At 41.5% G+C, this 20895-nt stretch overlaps 1 protein-coding gene across 4 annotated transcripts in view; it reads left to right on the top strand.

Annotated features, from left to right (window-relative positions):
- Positions 1-1432: 1432 nt before the first annotated feature.
- Positions 1433-20895, top strand: part of TOM1L1 (target of myb1 like 1 membrane trafficking protein) — a 38381-nt gene continuing 18918 nt past the window's right edge. Inside the window, exons 1-6 of one of the 4 annotated variants that reach the window (XM_055726046.1) lie at positions 1433-1523; positions 1754-1861; positions 10518-10612; positions 12776-12907; positions 14787-14871; positions 17054-17132. In XM_055726046.1, coding sequence (XP_055582021.1) covers positions 14834-14871; positions 17054-17132 — 117 coding nt within the window. In that variant the 5' untranslated portion in view covers positions 1433-1523; positions 1754-1861; positions 10518-10612; positions 12776-12907; positions 14787-14833. Of the gene's footprint in view, positions 1524-1556; positions 1862-10517; positions 10613-12775; positions 12908-13586; positions 14654-14786; positions 14872-17053; positions 17133-20895 lie in introns of those variants that run through there. The other 3 variants (XM_055726054.1, XR_008734990.1, XM_055726040.1) reach the window with 3 other exon arrangements.

Consider the following 20895-nt stretch of genomic DNA (forward strand, 5'->3'; position numbering starts at 1 on the left):
CTGCTGTGCCATGCTGCAAGAGGGGCTTCTGGCTGCAGCAGGAGCTGTGCGAGGACTCCAGACTGGGTATGACCCTGTGGGACAGAGAGGAAAGGGAAAGGGCAGCCAAAAGGTCTTGCCGTGATTCTGAGAAAGAGTGATGGTGTCTTCACATGTACTATGATTGCTCACACAGTTGAACCATGTGGAGATGATTTCTTCCCCAAATGTATATTAATCAACATGGTTCAACCTTCAGTATATTCTAAACATGCAAGGAGTATCAGGAACTTTTACCACTGCCAACTGCCCTGCTGTGCGCAGTGAGTAAATCTTCCGCTAGGTTTGACTTCCAGCAGGAGTCTGTGAAAGGACGTGTCACTGGAACTGTGCACTTATTTTTTCACAGCAGATTTGTGCCTTCCTGGAATAGACCTGCTAGTCATCAGCAGCATCTGGTATCATCAGAAAGTTCTAAACAAATACAGTATTAGATCAATCTGTTCATCCTAGAAGATTTTTAGTTCCTTTTGTTGTTCCTATTTATGGGGTGGTTGTTCTTTTACCACATACAGCTTGCATAGAGATAGAGATACAGATGAAGAAGCAGAACAAATAAGTTCTTATTTTTTTCATTTAAGAATCTAAGTTACTAAATCATTTAAGCAGATGCCTAAACTCAGTGGGTTTTAATAAGATTTAGCCACATGCTGAAGGTAAGTAGGTACTTAATGCCTTTTGAAAAAAATGGGTATTTAAGGAAAGCACCTAATGATACCACAGAAGCTTTTTTCTGTACTTAAGAGGCTCCAGTTCAATGCACAAGCATGGTATTAAACCTCTGAGATCAATCTAGTTAGTTCTCTTGCATGCTGCAGAGAGAGACAGCAGTCATGGTTGTCCATGTTTTTATATTTTATCATAGTAGTGATGCTTCAGCCTCCTGTTCTAGCCTACTGTCTGAGCCACCCCCTCCCCCAGGCCCAGGGGGTCTATCTGGGCAGCCATAACCCTTCCAGTTCCACACTGAGCTGCTTCAAAAGGTGATTGTTTCCCTCCGTGTACAATACCAAAGCTACTTGGGTACTTGAATTTCATGGCCAGTGGCCACCTTCATGAATAAAATTTCATGACAGTGGCCTGGCCTGCCTTTGCCCAGCTGAGCACGCTGTTAGCCTGGCTCCACTCTATAAAACTCTTTAACATGTGCAGTAGGTTAATGATTGCATGAGTGAAACTACTGTTACCTTCCCAGCTGAAGGTTATCAGCTTTGACAGCGTTTGCTGATGTCCAGTGAACCATGAGCCATATTCTAAGAGGACTTATCACTTTACTGTCTTACTGCCAAGGCAATTCATGAGCAGTTTGTGAAAAAATGTGAGCAGGGCTGAGGAGGACACAAGAAATTTTGGAGGGGAAAAAAATAAAAGTCTTAGGCAATGCTAACTCATCAAAATAGGCCAAGAAATAGGCCATAACAGAAATGAAACAATAAGAGAGGCATCACAGTGGAAATAACTACAGCACCATCCATGTCAGTCTGGTGCGTACTTAGCGCTTGCTCCCAAACCTGCCTGATTTGAAAGCAATCTTTGACATTTGTGCTCCGTTAGAACACTTCTTGCCAGGATCACTGTATAATTTCACAAATATTATTGAAGTCTCACACAGTGCCTGTGAGGTAGATCAGTGAAGTTATCTTGTTTTTTCAGATGAGTAAATTACAGCATAGAGGCAAGTGATTTTTTTTTTCTTTTTCATTTTTTCCTCAAGACCACAGCAAGTCAGCTTTAAAGCCAGAAGCAAGATCTCAAGGGTCCTGGCTCCTTCATCCTCATTTTATAACCTGCATTGCACTACCTCTGTTTTAACAGAGTCCTGGTAGGTAATTTTGGTGCATTAAATACAATTTCTGATTATAAGTCAGATGTGTCTATGCTTGGTGCTAGTCCCCATGTATTACAAGGGAAGGAGGAGGCGCTTCTCAATAGGATTAGAGTTGCTAATGTTTTGCCAATCAGCCTAAATTTTTCTTTAGTAGTCAGTGTCTGTGGTCTTTAACTTGATGCCAGCAATGTACAGAAATACTTGGAAAATCATTGGTACTACAAAAAGGTTGAAGAGCTTTCCATACTGCCAAGCTCATGGATATCCCATGATTTCATGTGATGCCTCACCCTGAGGGAAAGCTGTGGTTTCTCATGATAAAGATAGTCCGAAGACACTTCCATCCAGAGCAGGAACTTGCAAGCATCTGAACTGTTGCTTCTGTAAGGTTCAGCAGCGCTTGCCACAGCTACAAAAATGTGTATTGGCTAGAAATAATGCATTAGATGAAGTACACATTAAGTAAAATGTTTTTATTTGGGAGTGTAGAGAGAGTATTGAACAACTGTTTATTTGTAGAGTATTGATTGACAACATCATGGTACGACTCAAAAAGTCTTAATAAAAAACTAATAAGTTTCCTTTTAAAAAGCAAAGGGCTAAGCACCAAGATTTTCTGGCTAAAAATATAAAATCAGTCATTCTGTAGAATGTATATTTACAATCAGTTATCAGAAATATAGAAAGAACTGAAAAAAATTACAGGGGAATAAAGATTGACTCAACTGATAGCTAAATATTAAATATTAACAGCATTCATAAGAATGAGGGAAATTACAAAGGGCTTGCCAAACTGTGCATTGTTTAAAATGACTGACTGAATCAAGAAGTTAAACATCCTTGAGCAAAGCAAACTATATACCAGCAAAGGTCATTACTGTTTCCTCACAGGGTTTAGCTCTTCCACTTTGCAGTTGAGCTGGGTTTTTAAAAATAGTTTCAGTATGCAGACTTAAAGGTCTTGGTCTGTGTTAAACAGAGAGGCTCTGAAACTAATTCCCTATAACGGCTGTTAATGAATACTAGCAGGTTATTAGGATGTTACTTGTAGCAGCTTCACTGTGTGATACTGTGTGAAGGCTACGCCAGCCACACAATGGTTAAAGATCAGAGGTTTAATTAGCCATATTTTACTGGGCTTGCCTTTAGGCCTCAAATAAAAGGACTGAAAGAAGAGCAAGGGAAAGGTATTTCTTTTTGTCTTCCATGGGAGCAGTCTCAGGATCACAGCCTGCCAGCGTGCCATGCGCTGCACTTGCGCCGTTGCACCTGTTCCCATTGTGCTGCTGTTTCAGGTTCTGGCAGCAGAATTCATTTCCTCTATTGTATCTGTATTCCACTGGCACGGGAATTAGTAAAAAACTAGAACTGATGTGAAACACCGAGAAACTAGTGATCACTTTCCTACTGTGCAGGTAAACATACATCTATATTCAGAAGTCTGCTGACAATATTGCACAATATTGCATATTTTTTGCATTTGATTTGAGCAACAGCTCAAATACCTGCATAACATGAATAACTGCAGCTCAAGCACACTGTTCACAAGATGATGGCGCACTGTTAACTGAATCAAAGCTAAGACTAAGCACTACTTGAAGCTTATTACCATTCAAGTGAGACCAGTTAAAAAGCAAGCACCAATTTAGAGCTAGTGACCTTGAGCTGTGAGTGTTGTATTATCAGATACAGCTGAATATGGATTTGGCTCAGCTGAGGGGTAGGCACGAATTCACAGTAAAGAAATTATAACTAACAAGCCACTGCATGAGAGGCTCCGTCTGCCTTGCTTTCAGCCTTCATTCCCCACAAAGTCAGAAAATTGATGGTAAATGCTCAACATCTTATCGTCCATGGGTGGTTAGAGAATTCCAAATTGAAAGGGGCTGAGGTTATTCTTGCCTAGCAGATGAAATGCTAACTATATTTCAGTGCATTTGTGTATAGCAATGGAAAACATAATTTATCTGGGATGTCAGGAATGACATTGCTTTTCATTAACCTTAAATAATGTTACGAGGTTTTGCTCTACTACTATGTAGGTACATGCGCTGTCAATTTCTGTGCATATATATAGATACCGAATTAAGACAGTGTTGGAAATTCTTCAAAACCTTGCTAGGAGAAACTTGTTAAGAGCTTATAGCAGGTCTTTATTTTATGTTTTAAAAATTCAGTAGACTCCAGTTAATCTGCCCTCTGGTAATCCACAGAATAGTGACTGAGCCAGACACTTAGCTGGTGTAATGTAGTGAAGCTTTTCTGAAAGCAACAGTCAGGCTGCTACTCTAAGATATAAGAGGCTTAGGCTCAATTCCCTAATTTACCACAGATCTCTTTGTGTAACCTTGGGAAATACCTTATATCTAGGTGAAAAAAAGAGTTCGCAGGCATCAAACAAAGTTCGAATCCTAACAATACTCAGACTTCCTACATGATGCATAAGCAAAGTGAGGCTCATTAAATGGAATGCAAAATAAAAAACACAGTGGCTGGAGACTAAGGAGGCACCCTCAGCACCCTCACATAATTTCTATATGGAGGCCAATTCTATGAAAGAAGGCATAATCCCACATATTTCCAATTAAAATCCTCTGGTACCGCTTACATCAACAGCAGAGCACCTCATTACTGCTTCGGAAGACAGGTGTGAATTAAGGACCTAGCTATTTCATTCAGTCATGACAAAAGACTCTGTGGGCAGGCATGGAAGCCAAATTTTCCAGTCTGTGGTCAAGCCACAACTAAGAGCATGTTCCAAGCATCAGATCTCTAGAACTAGGCATCAAAAGAGGGACTTCAGATAAATTAATGACTCTAACATTCAATCTTTCTATTGCTGCTTCACAACCTCAATATGGAATTGGAAGGTAAATGCATTAAGGAGGATCAAAGTGTTCAGTTACTGTAGCAATGGGGGTCATATAAGTAGCTAAAATTAGTAGATGCTGTCATTTATAACTGCTGAGAGTTTGAGCACCAGAGTGCATTACAAGTGCGTATGGTGGAAAGGTTTGAGCTCTTCAGAGTTAATAGTGTGATCTCTGATCCATACAGGTAGAGCTGTCTGGGGGCCCATTGTATGGAGATGTGCCAGACTGTAAAGGTCTACCCTGCAAAGAGGACTGCAAGAATAGGCACCTTCATAGCAGTGATGCAAATACAGGGTGTAGATGCTCTGTAAGCAAGCGATCAAGTGAGCAGTGATGTCAGTGCCCTTTTTGTAGTTTTGTGTTTCTGTTCATGATGGGAGAAACCTTTACCATGGACACAGTTCCATGGGTAAGTGGATGGAAAACATTTTAGGGAACAATTCTGTCATGGAGAATGGGCCTGGTAACAATTTGAGAGGGCAAAAGAAAATTAGAAACAACCACAAGAAAATATTATATTAAATGAGAAATGTATGGTGGGCCTTCTGTGAAATCAGAGAAATGCTTTTTGGCAAATAGGACAAGTATCCAGGGAAGGTGACTGCGTGAGCATGCATGTAGTATATCAGGAGACAACTTTCATGCTTCCCACCTGCAGGATACTGCTTTGTCAAATGACATCTCACCACGAACTGGGAAGTTACTTGCTCTCTGTTACTCTTGATGTTAACAGCATTTTCTCCAGCCTCACCTTTTCCCCCTCTTCACATTTGACCAAGGACAGGTATTGATATCCACTTTGACTGTTAAGGAACATTTTCTGACACAAAATCTCACTTTGAGAGAAGTGTGGCAATTTTCAGTTGAGTTACTTATTGCTGGATCTCAAACGCTCCTTTAAGTAGGACTGCCAAAAGACAGTGATTTGTCAAGTGTGTCAGCAGGAGAACATGAGAACAGCAGGAGCAGGAGAACAACCTGCACCAAACTATTGATAACTCTTGGCATTAGGCTTTGCACAGAACAAAGCACACACAGGAATGCTCCAGCCTTCTTAAACTGGTCCTTCTGTACCAGACAAGCAGCAAAGGCAGAAAGTTACTGCTCTGCAGCTGGAAAATTGTCTTTATTCATTGTATGTGCTGTTAAACTGCACAAAGTTCCTACTAAATTCACTGTGAACTCTGCTTGGTATTCCCCGTCTCTCTAACAGGGATTGTTCAGGCAGGGAATTCCTGCCCGAACTGGCGGTGCTGAGCAGGCGTTGGCACCAGCCAGCACGTGTGTAACGAGGCCCTTCTTTTGCCTTTCCCTATGATGTCTCATACCCACTTCTATAGGCAACGCAAACACCCGTGTCCCTCCTCCCCCCTGCCAGGGCTGTGCAGTGATTAGCCAGAACAAGCACGGACCGTGACGGAGTGGGAACTGAGTTTAGGTTTGCTGGATCCTAGCCTGGATTCACAAAGACTGCTTTCATGCTGAAATTCAGCAATGGTTTTCAGAAAGCATCAGTGCAAAGCCAAGGATTGATTCTTCTAAGCTGAGAGGTCAAAAGTATAGTTCGGCTCTGAATTTCATGCGTCTTTTCAAGCAGAGCTATGTGTACCATTTAGCAGTTTTTCTGCTCACAAGGTCAGAATTAGGGAGTGCACATAAATGAATGTCCTTGCAAGGAAAAAGGAGTGTCCTAACTTAGTAAAAAAGAAAAGATGGAAGAATTCTTTCTCGTTTTCAGAACTAACCACATTAGTAAGCAGCAACAGACTTGGTGTAACAGTCCAGTGTGGGAAGACCTCTGGCATACTGATCATGGTGGAAAAAGCAATTGTTGGAGGCTCATCCTCACAGCTGTTTTCACTACAAACAGTTCAAATAATTTTGATACTTTTCTACTGAGGTAACTATTTCACTAAAGAATTCCTACGTTGCTGGCATTGGTGCATAATTATCCAGTGATAGCTGTGATGAAAACACCAGTACAGACAAGCTGAAATTTCCAGTTAACCTACAGGACATGTGCTGTCTCTTAGAGTGAGCACGCACAGTGCATCCAAAACTGTTCTCTGCTTTTAGAAAGACCGGTGGGATTCCTGCAGTGTGTGAACTGTACCTTTTAGACGTAATGAGAATTGTTTCACACAGCATTAAATTACTGGTAGCTGCATGGTCTTGCAAATGCCAGTGCTCTAGCTCCCTGGGTAAAATGTACTGCACAGAAATGTTTGCCAAAAACATCAGTGTGGAGATGCAGCCAAAGCAGTGAGTATATTTTGAGTTTTACAGCTGTTCTGAACAGAGATTCAGAGATATTTATCTTAAGTTTCAGAGGAACAACCAGTAATAAATTCACCTTGCTCCATCCTGATACAGCGGACGTACCTTCTGCAATTTCTCTCCCTACTGAACTTAATTACAGTGAGCTCAGGCTCCATGACAGGTCGCTGTACGACCTGCTCAGTTTATATACATGCTTCTAAACCCAGTGAACTGCAATGCAGAGTAAGAATCTGAACTCCATGAGAAATGTGTGTGATTCCCTGCTCCACAGTACTCGAGGAGCATGACACAGAGGTGACAATGCCGTGAATCTCCACTTAGGCCACATGCATTAGTCTATTAGCAGCCACTGTAGGTTGTAGGTCAGAGCCACGTGCACTGGCCAGCAGTCACTAACCATGCAGAAGTGTGGTGGAAGTAAAAGAAACCTGAATACTTTCTTCCTTAGAAGAGGGCTCAGTCCAAACACAGGCAGACTTTAAGAAACCAGATGAACATTTGCCTCCCTTAGCAACCAGGAAAGATATTCTTCAGTTTTCATTGAGTTACAGCATTAAAATCTGTATTTATTTGTTTCTTCTATTAACTGGCAGATATACAGCTGATTCTTGCCATTTAACAAGTTGGAAACATTTTCTCTACATCCTCCACTCTGACAGTAGGAATATCACTGCCTTTGAAGTGGGTCTTTTGGTAGGTCCCTATAGCTCAGTCTCCACTATTGGAAAGAGGTTTTGGTTTGTTTTCTTTTAAGTTCCTAGCTCTGAGGCAATTGATGTGTGGTAAAATCTACAGATGGTGGGAAATTTTTCCAATAGAACACCTCTGATAAACAAATACTGATTTGTCAAAATCAAACCTGTTCCTGGGAATCTGTTTTCATTCAATTCTAGTTCTGAAATTGTCTATGTATCTGATTCTGCATTCTCAAAATGAATCCTAACTATTTTTTTGGCTTTGAATAACTGTTGGATTGACTCAGATGAAAAGGGTAGTTTGCACAGTCCTTTTGTTAAAGAAAAAAAAACAAAAACACTAGGGAAATCCTAACATGGGCAAATGCCTTTGTCATTTTTTCTATATGATACTAACACAGGGGGAAAAAAAACCTGCAAAATGGCTTGTTCTGAAAAGGATTGTAGCATAAATTGCCTATGTGTGTTCAGTTTAAACAAAAAACAAAATAAACAGACATTGTAACATTTCCTTCCCTAACAGATAAACACCCCAACAAAGAACCTGTATCCAAATGACCCTCTACTGAAAGACTCTTTGCTCAGTTCCAACTAAGAAACCATGTATACCATCATGACAGATGAGACTTGTTGAGACTTTAGATAAAGACTCCTGTGGAACAGCATAATTGATGGAGAGCTCAGAATCATGGCACTGGCTTCTGCTTGCTTTCCTTACAATATTGACCTTGGTAGCTTTTCAGGTCATGCCTGTGTTTCCTGTAATGCATTTATTTGATGTGAGCTAACATTTTTCTAAGCTGCTTTGTGAAATGATTGAAGTTATTAGTAAAATTATGACATTTGTTGTCCCTTGTAAGAGATGAAAATTAGTCTTTTACTTCATATTATATATATGCTCAGTTTGAGTAATTGTAGAGTAACCAACTAGTTCTGGTATTTATGGGTTTTTTTAATCACACTTTTTTTTAAACTAACCCAAGAAAATAGTGGATTTTCTTTTTTTAGAGGAAACAGGAGTAAAATGAACCCAACAAAAGCTATAAACCAAATTAAGAACACAGATTTATAAGCTTCTTTACCTTTACAAACTAGACAGAGCAAAATCTGTTGCTATTGTTATTTTTATCCTGAGAAGTCACTCTGTGCTACAATATACTAAATGGTACTACGTACACTGCTCACTGTAAAACAGCTAAACATCCATGAGTCATTTGTTTAATCTTTTCTGAGTTTTTATGCCAAGCACCTGCCTTTTAATTTGCTACGACCAACCTGAAACATCTGTCAATTTTTTCCCCATGAATTAATAATGCTGTAATTAAAATCCAGCAGAGAGCTCAGCTGAGACTCCTGGTTAATTAGGACAGGAGATAGCCATGTGAGCGGCAAGGCATTACATTAGTTGGAGAAGGCTTGGATTTGAACCAGGGCTCTGTGGGTGACATGTTGCTACCAGTCCGGGATTTAACTATGAAGCTTTTCGATATTTGTTCCAGTAGCCAGTACGTCTATTTGTGAGAAAATATTGCTGAAATTATTTAATCAGGACACTGTGTCTGAAAACCATTTTCTTTAAATATGTGTGGTTTTAAAAGGATCTAGTTTTAGTTATTGTTAAAAACTATGAAAATAAGAAACAGTGCTGAACTAAGCTCTTGCCTAGAGCTGTTTTGCACTTCAGGTGGCAGTGGGAGTGTCACGAAGAGAAAAATTACCTTCTTGGTAAAAGCCAGACTTGCTGCCAATGTGCAAAGGTTGAGAATTTTCGCTTCTTCCAGGATTGCTTTCTGCACTGATAATTGCAATGGTGTCCAAGTAATCAAGACTGTTGTTGGTACTGAAAGTATCAGCTTGATTCAGGCTCATGCAGGTTGATTCCTGCAGCTTTTGGAAGGATTCTTATACCACGTACTTGATATGTAAGGATTTGAGGATTGGTTTTTTGCTTTTTACTTTGTTTTAAAACACCAGACAAAAATATTTGTTCTTATATCACATTTCAGCACACCTATATATGAAAACATCTACTTGAAGACCTCATCACTTGTCAAGTATTTTTTTTTTATTTAAAAATGTGCACTAACAATTAATATCACAGACTTTTTCAAGCTTGTTCAAGGAAGAAAAAGAAATTTGTATTGCAACTAAGAGTGAGAAATGGAAGATTTTTATCATGAACTTCAATAATCTGAAAACAAAGTTAACTTGTAGCCCACAGTAATGTATACCATATGTAATCTCAATGTCCTGCTGTGTACCACAGAGAAAAAAATCTCGTCGTAACTCAGAAGGCATTCCTGTTTTCATTGGACAACTATGTTTTACTACTGTCCAAATTCAGAGAGGATCTCTTCTAAAAGAAACTTCTTTAAATAGTCTCTAATGTGAAGAGATGTTTTGCCAAGTCATAGGTTCTTCAGCTTAAATATGAACCGGTTATTTGCCATTTTCCTTTGCAGACAAGATGATAGAAAAGTTCCCACCCTCACATATGCTAGTTTGCTGTAAATCTGAATTACCAAGTTCATACCTTATTCTCCACTTCCAACTTGCTCTTTACGCCGCAATATATATATCCCATTGTATTCCATTAATGGGAAAACTCTTGACAATTCCTGTAATTTAAGATTCAGGGAGTTTTTTATTTCTTTGTAAGTTTTCCTGTGAGATTCAAGCAGAGGATTCTACCTTGCAGTGGATAAAGTATATTTAATAATTAACCTCATAATGGAAAGCTGAGTCAAGACTCACAATATTCTGCAGTATAATAATGATTTCATCATTTCTTTATAAATCTAGAACCCATTGTAAGAAAATATGCCTCTGGAAAGAAGCTGGGGGAACTGGATGATGCATCTTTGTCTCTGAGAAGGTGAACTTGAGAAAAGGCTTTGGTAAGTTTCCCAAATACAAAACAGAATATTTGTCTCCAGCCTTGATTCAGTGAAAAAGGAGGATTGTATCCTGCAAGGAAAGAGAGGAGAGGCAGGAAACTTTGAGATGAACACATCGTTAGGGTAGAATCCCAGAGGGAGGCAATATGTAGTATCTTAAAAAAAAAAAAAAAAAAAAAAAAAAAGTGAATAGATGCTAAATACCTATTTCTGAAAGATTTTACAATCAATCTTATGTAAAACAAGGTACACATGGTTTTAGTTTCAAATTAGCTGTGACTTCCATAGTGTGTTATTAAATATGTATCTTTTCACTTGGAATTCTCAGTGGTTTAGAAGGGGGAGAAAAACAGATTTGTCCAACTTCACAAGAAAGTCCCAAGGCAGTGACAGTGTGCTGAGGCTGTGTGGTCCAGGAAATGCAGCGCAGAACCGAGAGTGAGGAAACCTGATTGTCACCTACTTGTCAGTCCTGAAAAATACCACATCCCTTTGCCTCTTCTACCTTGTGAGAGCTTTGCATCGCATATACAGAGATTTATTTATTTATTTAATTTCAAATTACAAGAAAGCATTATAATGCTAAACAGCTGCACCTGACCCACGCCGTGTACGTGAGGAAAACCCAACATGGCTGATAGGGTATTGCCTTTTCGAGAAACCATCCTTCACTTCGAGTAGCCACCGCATGAAAACTGAGGAGATTCGTGGAACAAGATTGCCCTCTGCAGCCCACAGGCAGCTCCCTCCCTGCGGTATTTGTTCCCCTTTTCTACACAGGCAAATTAAATATGCTGCTAACGTAACAGCGTTTGGATATTTTTTAAAAATAAAACTGGGGACACCTCTGTATTTTTAGTGTGACTGGGTCCCAAACATGAATTTGCCCAAACAGCTCCTGATTAGGTTTGCTGTTATCCGAAGACAATGAGCTAATGGAGATGATGCGGAAGGGATTTGATTTAGCCCTCTAGCTGTTTGCTCAAGTTAAGCTGCCAGCACAGGCCATAACCAGCATCTGGTCTAATGAGCTACAGTGAGAATCCCGCCGACTGTATCTTTGTTGTACTAGATAACAAGGAAGAATCACACTAAAATAGACTTCTGGTGAAGATTGTGAGAGTAAATACAGCTCTTGGGAGACAGAGGAGGGAATACTCCTCACCTAATCTTTGCTGAATAATGATCTTTTAAGAATCTCTCTCGTTTTTAAACTAAACCAAAAATCATCCCCGTGGTTCATAATTTTCATATAACAAATTTTAGCAGGTACAAGTCAATATCATATATCAGTTTATGAATATGACTGCTGTTTAAGTATTTCACTCAGTGTTGTGTATGTGAGTCCTTGAAAAATGAAGTGAAGACTAAATAAGGTACAGCTGCAATTTTTAAAATACTAAATTAATGATACACAATTCTGAACAGAAAAACTAGATTGAAAAAATCTCTGCATAGCTACTGCAATTAGGGATGTGATCTTGTATTTGTAATTGACATAGCAACATGAACAAAATGTCTAGTACAAATAAAATTACGCTGACAAGCCTGCTTATGTTGGTATAATACATGTTAGCTCAAGAGGCAGGCATAAATTATGCCACCAAATACTATTGTTCCCAAACATTTTACAAAAAGAAATCATTTAACCTCTTCCTTCTTTCTTTTTATAACATACGATGTGTGCTTGCAAAAGACAGCAAATGTCCCTTAATAGTAATAATTAAGTATAATCTTATATCTGCAATCATAGTAAAGTTGCAAGGAGTGCACTAGGACTCTCCTGGGACTCTGACCACTGATTCACAAATACCAAGGACTCCAATCCAGAGAAGGGTGAAGAGTCAGGCAGGCTTGTCTCAAGCAGAACCTGAAGCCCACTAGGAGTTCATAGATCTAGACCAGTAGCTGGTTTCAATGAGTAACTTTAACCAGTAAATTCCAACACAGAAAGGCTTCGTAAGCTTTTTTGCCCCTGAGTAGCTCAATAAAATATGGTCTCTGAAACAAGATGTAACTCATATTGCAGGTTTAACAAGGGCTAATTTAAATAGGCCCTTATTTCAGTTTCAGTGTTGAAGAGCAAATGAAATAAATACCTAAGTTTAGAGGATGTCTTCCCAAATCCTGCAGCCGAGAATAAATAAACTCCTGTTTTGACAGATGACATCTGGCTTGTAACCAAATGACAAGACTAACAAAAGTGTGGAAAACTGTGATGCATTCATTAGAAAGACCCTCAAGTGGAACCTCGCCAAGCTGTATAATTAACTCCAGCGATTTCCTACAGAAAGAGTAAGAAAAAGACTCAGCTCCTACATCTATTGTGCATGATCAACTTCCTGAAAGTTCTTGTAATAACTTGTTTTTTGTAGAGATACTTGCAGGTACACAAGGTCTGTGCTCCTCCAGCCTTTACGTTAAGGCCATCCAGTAGATGGGGCCACAGAGTTACACAAAATGCAAAAGCCAGTAAAAAGAGCTTATCCCAGGCAGAACTCTCAACCAGTGCAAACAGAGCTTTGTTAATTCATGAAATTCTAATGTCAGGCAAACAATTTATTTGGTTGTATGATGTTCTGGCTGTATAAGTGATTAAGCTGTACTCAAATGCTAGTTAATATGATTCCATATTTGTTTGATACTGAAATAATTACAACTCTCCTTCAACAAAAATTACAGCTGAGGTTTTAATTTTCATTCATGCCACGTGTTCCCAGGTATTTTATAGGTCTGAGATAGTCAGACTTGTGAAGAAGTGACACCGTGGATGTCATTGATAGTAATTGCAGCAAGTCCCACATGTGGAAACCTGTATGTGGCAAAAGGAACATGTCAGTGGTTCCTACATAATACGAGGGATGACTTGATGAATGTAACTTACATGCGCTGTTTTTTCCCCCTGCTTCTTTGAGATCTGTACTGTTAAATCTGTGAAACAGAAAAGAACATACGGATTTAAGAAAACATATGCCAGAGCACTGGTCAGCCCTGGCGATTTCACAGCGGTGGACGCTAAAGTTTGAAATGTCTCTGCACATAGTGTGCAGCAGTTGTCACTGTCACTGCATTTGCAGTCTTCCTCTAAAATGAAGTACGTGTAATCAATTTAACCAGCAAATTGCATCAGGTATTGGTTTAATAGTGTATGTTCTATTTTGCTGCATTTGAAAAGCTTGATTTCTGGTTTTGTACCTGAAAGGAAGATCTTAAAAAGCTGATCCTTTAAAGTCAGTTCTGCTATAAAAAGTTCCTCAAAATACCTGAAAAGACAAAAAAACACCAGTCTTCTGTGCCACTGCACAGAACTGTGGGGGTGAGCGTTGCCAGGCCGGTATTTTTATCCCGTTCCACTGAAGTTAACGCAGGTTTCCAGGTTTGAAATGCCAGCGGGCTGGAGCCCTGGTACCTCCGGCCCAGGCTTTACCTCACGGAATTCCCAGTTTCTCCTGGTTCCAGCTGTTCAGTCCCATTTAGGAGGTGGCTGAGGGGCCTCAGCCGCCATGGAGCTGGGCGGTGGAAGGGCCCGGCCGCACGTTAGATGCTGGCCAAGGAGCAGGGAAGGGAGGACGTGGCGACGTGATGCCGGGTGGAAGTCGGTGGGATCCGTGGGTCGGTGGAAGCGCGGTGTCCGCGACTGAGGGGGCGCGGGGCGGGCCCCCCTCTGCCAGGGCCGCGCTGCAGGCCCGACCCCGGCCGGCGGCCCGGGGGGTCCCGTCGGTAAGCGTTGCTCACCCGAGCGGAGCGGCCCCGCCGGTGCGGCCCGGGGGGTCCCGTCGGCGCGGCAACGCTTACCCGAGCGGAGCGGCCCCCGGCCCGGCCCGCACGGGGCAGCGGCGCGGAAACGCGAGGGCACCTGGAGGCGGCCCCGCCCCAGTCCCGGGGAGGGAGCGAGCGGCGGGGCGGGAGCGAGCGGCCGGATCCGGCGGGACGGGACGGGGCTGCCGCCCCTCAGAGGCTGCGCCACTCCGCCGGCAGCGGCCATGGCTTTCGGGAAGACTCCGAAGGACCCTTTCGGCACGGCCGTGGGCAGCCTGGTCGGTGAGTAACGAGGGGGCGCCGCAGCCCGCCTGAGGGAGCCGGTTCCCGCCTGGCTGCCGGGCCGTGAGGGGCGGGCGGGGCGGCGGCTCCCGGCCCCGGCCCGGCTGTACGGCGGCTCCCCTCTGCCTTTCAGACCGGGCGACGTTCGGAGCGCTGCAGACGGAGGAGTGGGGACAGTTCATGCACATCTGCGACGTGATCAACGCGACGGAGGAGGGGTGAGCGGGGCTGGGGGCGCCCGGGCACCGCCAGTGCCCCCGCGGGCGGGACGGAGGCGCCGCCGCTTGTTCCCGGGCAGCGGCCCCGGCGCTGCTGAGGGCCGGACCGAACCGAGCCGGCAGCTGGGACGCGCAGGGAGGCTACCCAGAGCGAAGGAGCAGCGGGGAGCTGGGCTCTTCAGGTCCCGGGGAAGAGTTTTGCCTGTTTCGGGGCCTTTTGCTCAGTCAGGGCTCTCGGGGATGAGGCTTGCAGGCTTTTCCCAGCAGCCGAGCCGCAGAGGGATGGGGTGACAATTTCTCGCCGGAGCCTGAGGTATTTCAGGTAACCTGTACCGCCCGTCAAGCTGCACGGGTACCCTTGCGCTCTGCAAACCCAGCCTGGAAAAAGATCTCGAGCATTTGGTTGCCTCCAACACTATTTAAAACTCAGCTTTTAACTTCATCGGAGCTCCCCACTGTGCAGTTTCTCAGCCTCGCAGCAGGAGTGAAGCCGTGGCAGGCTGCTGTTCCTGGGATCCATCGGATCCAGGCGTGCACCCATTGCTCCCAGGACACTGAGCGGCCACTTGCTGCTTTGTGCTTCCTTGTTCCCACCTGTAAAAGGGGGAGAAGGAAATCTGTTCTCCTGTAAGATCTGCTTCGGCATTGCATTGCAAGAACTCGCTGCTAGCAGCGGCGTATTTTAACACCGACTGGAGAGCTTTCTCCAGGAGATCGAGGTATGTCTTAGTTTCTGCACAAGTATCTTTCTTGTATCAGCTTTTCCTTCATTTCATTTTTTTCGGATCCCATGTTCTCACCCATGGATCTTAGAGCCTGGAAGGTCAGTAATAACTCACGTCTCGCCGTTGCCATAAGAAACAGCATGCTTTGACCCTCAGCGTTAGTTTTTATTTGGAGCTACTATGCAACAGAGCCTTTGTTTATTACACTGTTTCCTCTTGTGCACAGTTGATGTTACAGAGGAACTCCTCCTAACTTCCTCCTGGGCAACTACTACTAGTCGCAGTCTGTAACAGGATACTAGGCACAGCAGAACTGCTGTATCTAATTAGGAAAATTGTTATTTTAATGCAATATCCAGCTCCTGACCAGAGCATTTCCAGATGCCTCGGTGAGAGAAGCAAGAAGCAGGACTGGAATAGTGGTAGTACAGCTTTTTGCAAGGGAAACATTTTTCCATACATCACTTGATGCTCTACTGGTATGACTAGGTATGTTACAGGATTAAGAGAACCAGAGAAATCTCCTCTTTTTTTTCTGATGAACTACAACAACATTTCAAACTGAAAAGTACAATATTGGTAAATACTTATTTAATTTTAATTTGCTTGGATTTTTTTTCCCAAAGATTTCTTTTTTCCTTATTGAAACATAGGTGCCTATTGCTCCGTCTTAGATTCTAGAGAGATCCTAAAGAGACTTTAAGATATCTTGTTTTTGTTGATCGTGAGCATTGGGCTGGCCCTAATAATTGTATACTATAGATAGACCATATTAATAAGGCAATACAGTTTCCCACATGTGATAAGCTTGATACCATCTTCCACCTTTTCCCTCCTACATAGATAGTTAAAAGATAACAGGGTGTATATATAGAAATCAAAACGACTAGGCTAGAAATGCCACTATCTCTGGGGCGGAATCGGTTGTCCATCCGTACATGGTAATTACTCAGATAAGTTAAAAAGCATCCTGCAATTATAAGATTGGAAGTTAGCCAAGACACCCCTACTCCTGACAGCACTCCCAGGAGAATATTTTTTAATTGCATCATACATGAAAAATGGGTACCAGTCAACTCTTGATACAGCTGGCAATTGCTACTCCCTTTCATAGCAGTAAAAGCTAGATAAATAAATCTATTGTACAGCAGTGAAATAACATAATTTTGGAGGAGACTTTGCAGAGGGGAATAACTTTATTTTTCTGCACAGATCTCTGGAGGAATGCACAGTCTGTAGTGGCAAACATAATCCGCTGCTTTGTTAATCTAGCTCAACGCTGAAATGATTTTGCTAAAATCAATGGGGCAATTGCTCTGATTTTATAGGGGTGTAAATACAGCAGTGAATTTTGTCTTGTATCTCAGGCCAGCATTTTTGGCTCTTGGATGAAGTTAAAAACTAGAAAATTAGTCTGCCTTCACTGGTAAATTTTTCTACTTAATTTCTTGTCACAGGCCTAAAGATGCAGTTAAAGCACTGAAGAAAAAACTTTCAAAAAACTGTAACCATAAGGAGATCAGGCTTACCTTGTCTGTAAGTACAGCTATATTTATATTAATTAGACACTAAGAAGGCAAACATTTTAAACGATAAGATGGCATGCAAATTATCACTGACACAACTCTCCAGGATGTTTTCAGTCTCTGTTGTTTGTGTGTACAGCACTACCACGGTACAGATCAGATGGTCTACTAGTGCTCCATAGAGTCCTGGATGACACAAATTCTTAAATTTATTGTTGCATTTTTGTTTTTTCAACTTGTACTGCATAAAAGCAATATAGTTCTTATTTACTCCTGTGACTGTTCCTCTGTGAGTGCCCCACCTATTTGTGAAAGATATGGAGGTTGGGATATTACATAAAAGCTACATTTGGCCATTCTATTGCTCACCTTGTGGTACTGATCTCAATTAAAGTAAGCATGGTATGCAGCACAGTGGAATGTGCGGTACCTGTTTTGTAAAGGTAAGTGTTACCACGTTTAAATGAGAAACTTGAACAAAAGGGTAATGATGGTGAGTTAAGCAAGGGAGCAAGACACAGGATAAGCCACATTAGATGTTATGACTAAAGGTTGGGGCAATATCCTCACTTGATAACCTGGCCTCCAGAATCTGACAGTGTTTTTGAACTATCCCAGAGTTTGGGGAAGTATTGTGATTTCAGTCAATTTAAGGTTTACTGGAGTATGTTAACTGTTCTCTGTTTCCCACTACAATGATAATGTAGGCAGTAGCAGGAAGTTCCTAACACTGTCCAGAGTCCAGAGTTCCCAACTTGAATTCCTCTTGACTAACAGTAGTGCAACTGTGAGAAGAATCATACAATTTGTACTTCATGTTGCTGTGGATTTGTGTCTTTCATTATTTGTCTAGAAGTATTTTCTTTAGCATTTCCTCTTTTGAGGTTGCAGAGGTCTGTCTGCATTGTACCAGGTCCTGTTACTCACCGGTTTGGTATTTGTTGTGCAAAATCATTATATCAATATATGTTGAGATGTGATTAAGGAAAATAGGTGATTGATAGTGTCAAATTGTAGGTCACTTAGCAATTGCCTAAGTGTCTTCTGACAAGTTAAGAGATGTAGATAAATGTGTTAAACATACTGACGTTAACTTCAGCTCATTCCATTTCCTCACTTCTTTCCTGGCTTCCTCCTCCACTGTCTCATGAGTCACCTTTTGGTGTTTTCTATGTGTTTGCATAACAGAAACACTCAGTTTCTGCTGTAATTCCAGGCCCTGTATCAGATCTGGTTTCTTTCTCCTACAGTCTTGGTGCATGTAAATCCTTTTCTGAATATCTGACACAGTCAACTGGAGTCAGGATAGCCCAGCATTTAGATTTAGGAGCCTTTCTTTGGATATTTACTCTGTAGATATACCCACAGTGAAGTTATAGCTTATTTCTTAAGAACATAAAAGTGGGAGAAGGATCTTGTTTCAGGTGTATCCAAGGAAGGACTTTATCCCATTGACCAGGAAACTCATTGTATTTGCTCACAGATGGAGTGTGTACCAGGTTTCAGTTGTACTTGTAGTTCAAAACATTCTCACAGTCTCTTTACCATTATAGGCCCCTTTCTCCATGTCAGTTCTCACCCACTCACCTGTACGTAACTGTGCCTGCCAGGCGATGACATCCTTTTGGACCAGCTTCTGTTTTCTGACCACAGGTTTCTTCTCCCTGACTTCCTTTAATCTTTTTTTTTTTTTTTTTAATAAAATAAGCGCCAGCCTTTCCTCTAACTCTCTCTCTTCCTGTTCTTGTTCTTATGCAAGATCTTCCATCCTTTGCCCCTCCCTTTGCTCCTGGCTCCTTCCCTTTTTCTGGTTTTCTACCAGTACTGCCATCAGTTTAGCATGTGTAAAACCTTCCCTTTGATGACATCGTTACTGACCATGGATGACTTCTAACTCCTTTGTTCCCAAATCAGCCTTTCTATGTGCTATATCTTCTGGGTTTATGTTCTTAATTGCCTTAATGAAATTGTTCCTATTTCCTATGTTGAAATGGCTAGATTGGAACAGCAAGTAATTGCAAATGGAAAAACAAATAATTTTCAGTTCCTAAAACACAAGCCCCCGACCCCCTGTGCAACTCTTTTAAAAATTGCTTTTCTCCCAGATTTCTACAAAAATAAGGGCTCTTCTTGGGTGAACTGTAAGTAATTGCCTGTATTTCCTACAGTAAATGTGATCCTCCAGCTTTTGAGACTCTACATCAAATTGTCTCTCCTACCTAGTTACCTCTAGAGAACATAACAACTAAGGCGGCACCAAATCTACAAATCACTTCTCTTTTGAAATGTACTTTGATCCAGTTTTATTTACTCAACCTTGAAATTCTGGAACTTAATCTTTCTAGTGAAACTGCTTAAGGAGCTTGTTTCCAGAGGATACACAGAATGAAATGTGAAAGTCTTCATCTGAAGTAGTGTGACTGCACGTGTTAGCCCTGATTCTGTCATTGAGGCATGTTAAATCTCAACAGTGTCTTTCTCCTTCTGGCTCATAGACGCTTATTTATTTACTTGGAGGAAGAAGGGCAAGTGCCAGCTGTATAATGTGTTGGCAGCGGCTTGACTTCATGTGCTGTGATTGACTGAAGTTACCTGGTGCTTATGAAGTCACGCGGATCGAGGTGTATGTGTGTCAGGCCATAAAGTTGCTTCATGCACAATCTTTGATAAAGCCAAGAGATCGGGCTTGGCAGTGGTGATTTTGCAATTGGAGCGAAGAGGGTTAGAACTTTTAGGCAGGAATCCAACAAAGTGTGTATGCTGTTTGACTCCTTATTACTAATAGACCTTGGATATGTAAACTCTGTGAGTGCTGAGACACGTGTTCAGTTGTCTCCATGGATCTCCCTTGGTTTTGTAAAGCATTTACTGCAATGCCCCAGTTCTGATGCCTGTAAGGCCTTAGGAACTTTGCATGGGGAAGCAGTTTATTGAGTGTGTCCCCCTCTGTATCTGCATCCACACACACACTTGCATACAAAGCAGTGGGGATAAATTTAAGATGAAATCATTGTTTCATTTCTGCATTACATTGTTGGGAAATATTTTAAAGTCATTGGTTAGATTTATATTTTGGAGTTTGGTTTTTTGTCTTATGATTTTTTTTTGGTTTTAGTATTTTGTAAGTTTTCAGATGTAAAAAAAAAATAATTCAAATTTTCCTTCATTAAATTAACATTTCACAAAGCAGGGGATCTAAAAACCTAGAACATGAGAGAACCCTCCGGTTCCTCAATCTAAAAAGTCCTAGTCAATTTTATGGCATTTTCTGGTATATATGGGCAAAGAGGAAAGGAAAAGGACATTGAGTGGCAGCAAAAGAAATCCATATTTCAATGTTATATGTGTGATTTGAAAAATTCAAAAACTTCAAAAAAAATAATATTTTTGAAACGCAGAATCTTGGTAAAGTCTGCATAGCCATTACACTGTAATTGATGAATAGCAGCTGAAAAAGCTACTCATACAGGTTTCTTTTAAATGCTGGCACTTGGAAATAGTGTCTCGCTGTTCAAACACTCTACAGGGTAGACATCAGTATATATTCAGTAGAGTGTAATCCTGGGTATGGATTAATGACTTGTTCCCTCTGAGTCAGAAATACGAAGCAGCAAACTGTTCATCTGTGTTTTCTTGCATTCACCTTGGGTCCGACAAGTGTCCATCACAAACTATATCCGCTCCAAACAGCTTTATGGGCCATACCTGGCTGCTTCAGATGCGCATATAGTCCTACTGAATTCTGAGTGAGGCCTCTGTTGATAAGGAATGCA

This window comes from Falco cherrug, chromosome 1 (genome assembly GCF_023634085.1).
Source record: "Falco cherrug isolate bFalChe1 chromosome 1, bFalChe1.pri, whole genome shotgun sequence".
Lineage (NCBI taxonomy): Eukaryota > Metazoa > Chordata > Aves > Falconiformes > Falconidae > Falco > Falco cherrug.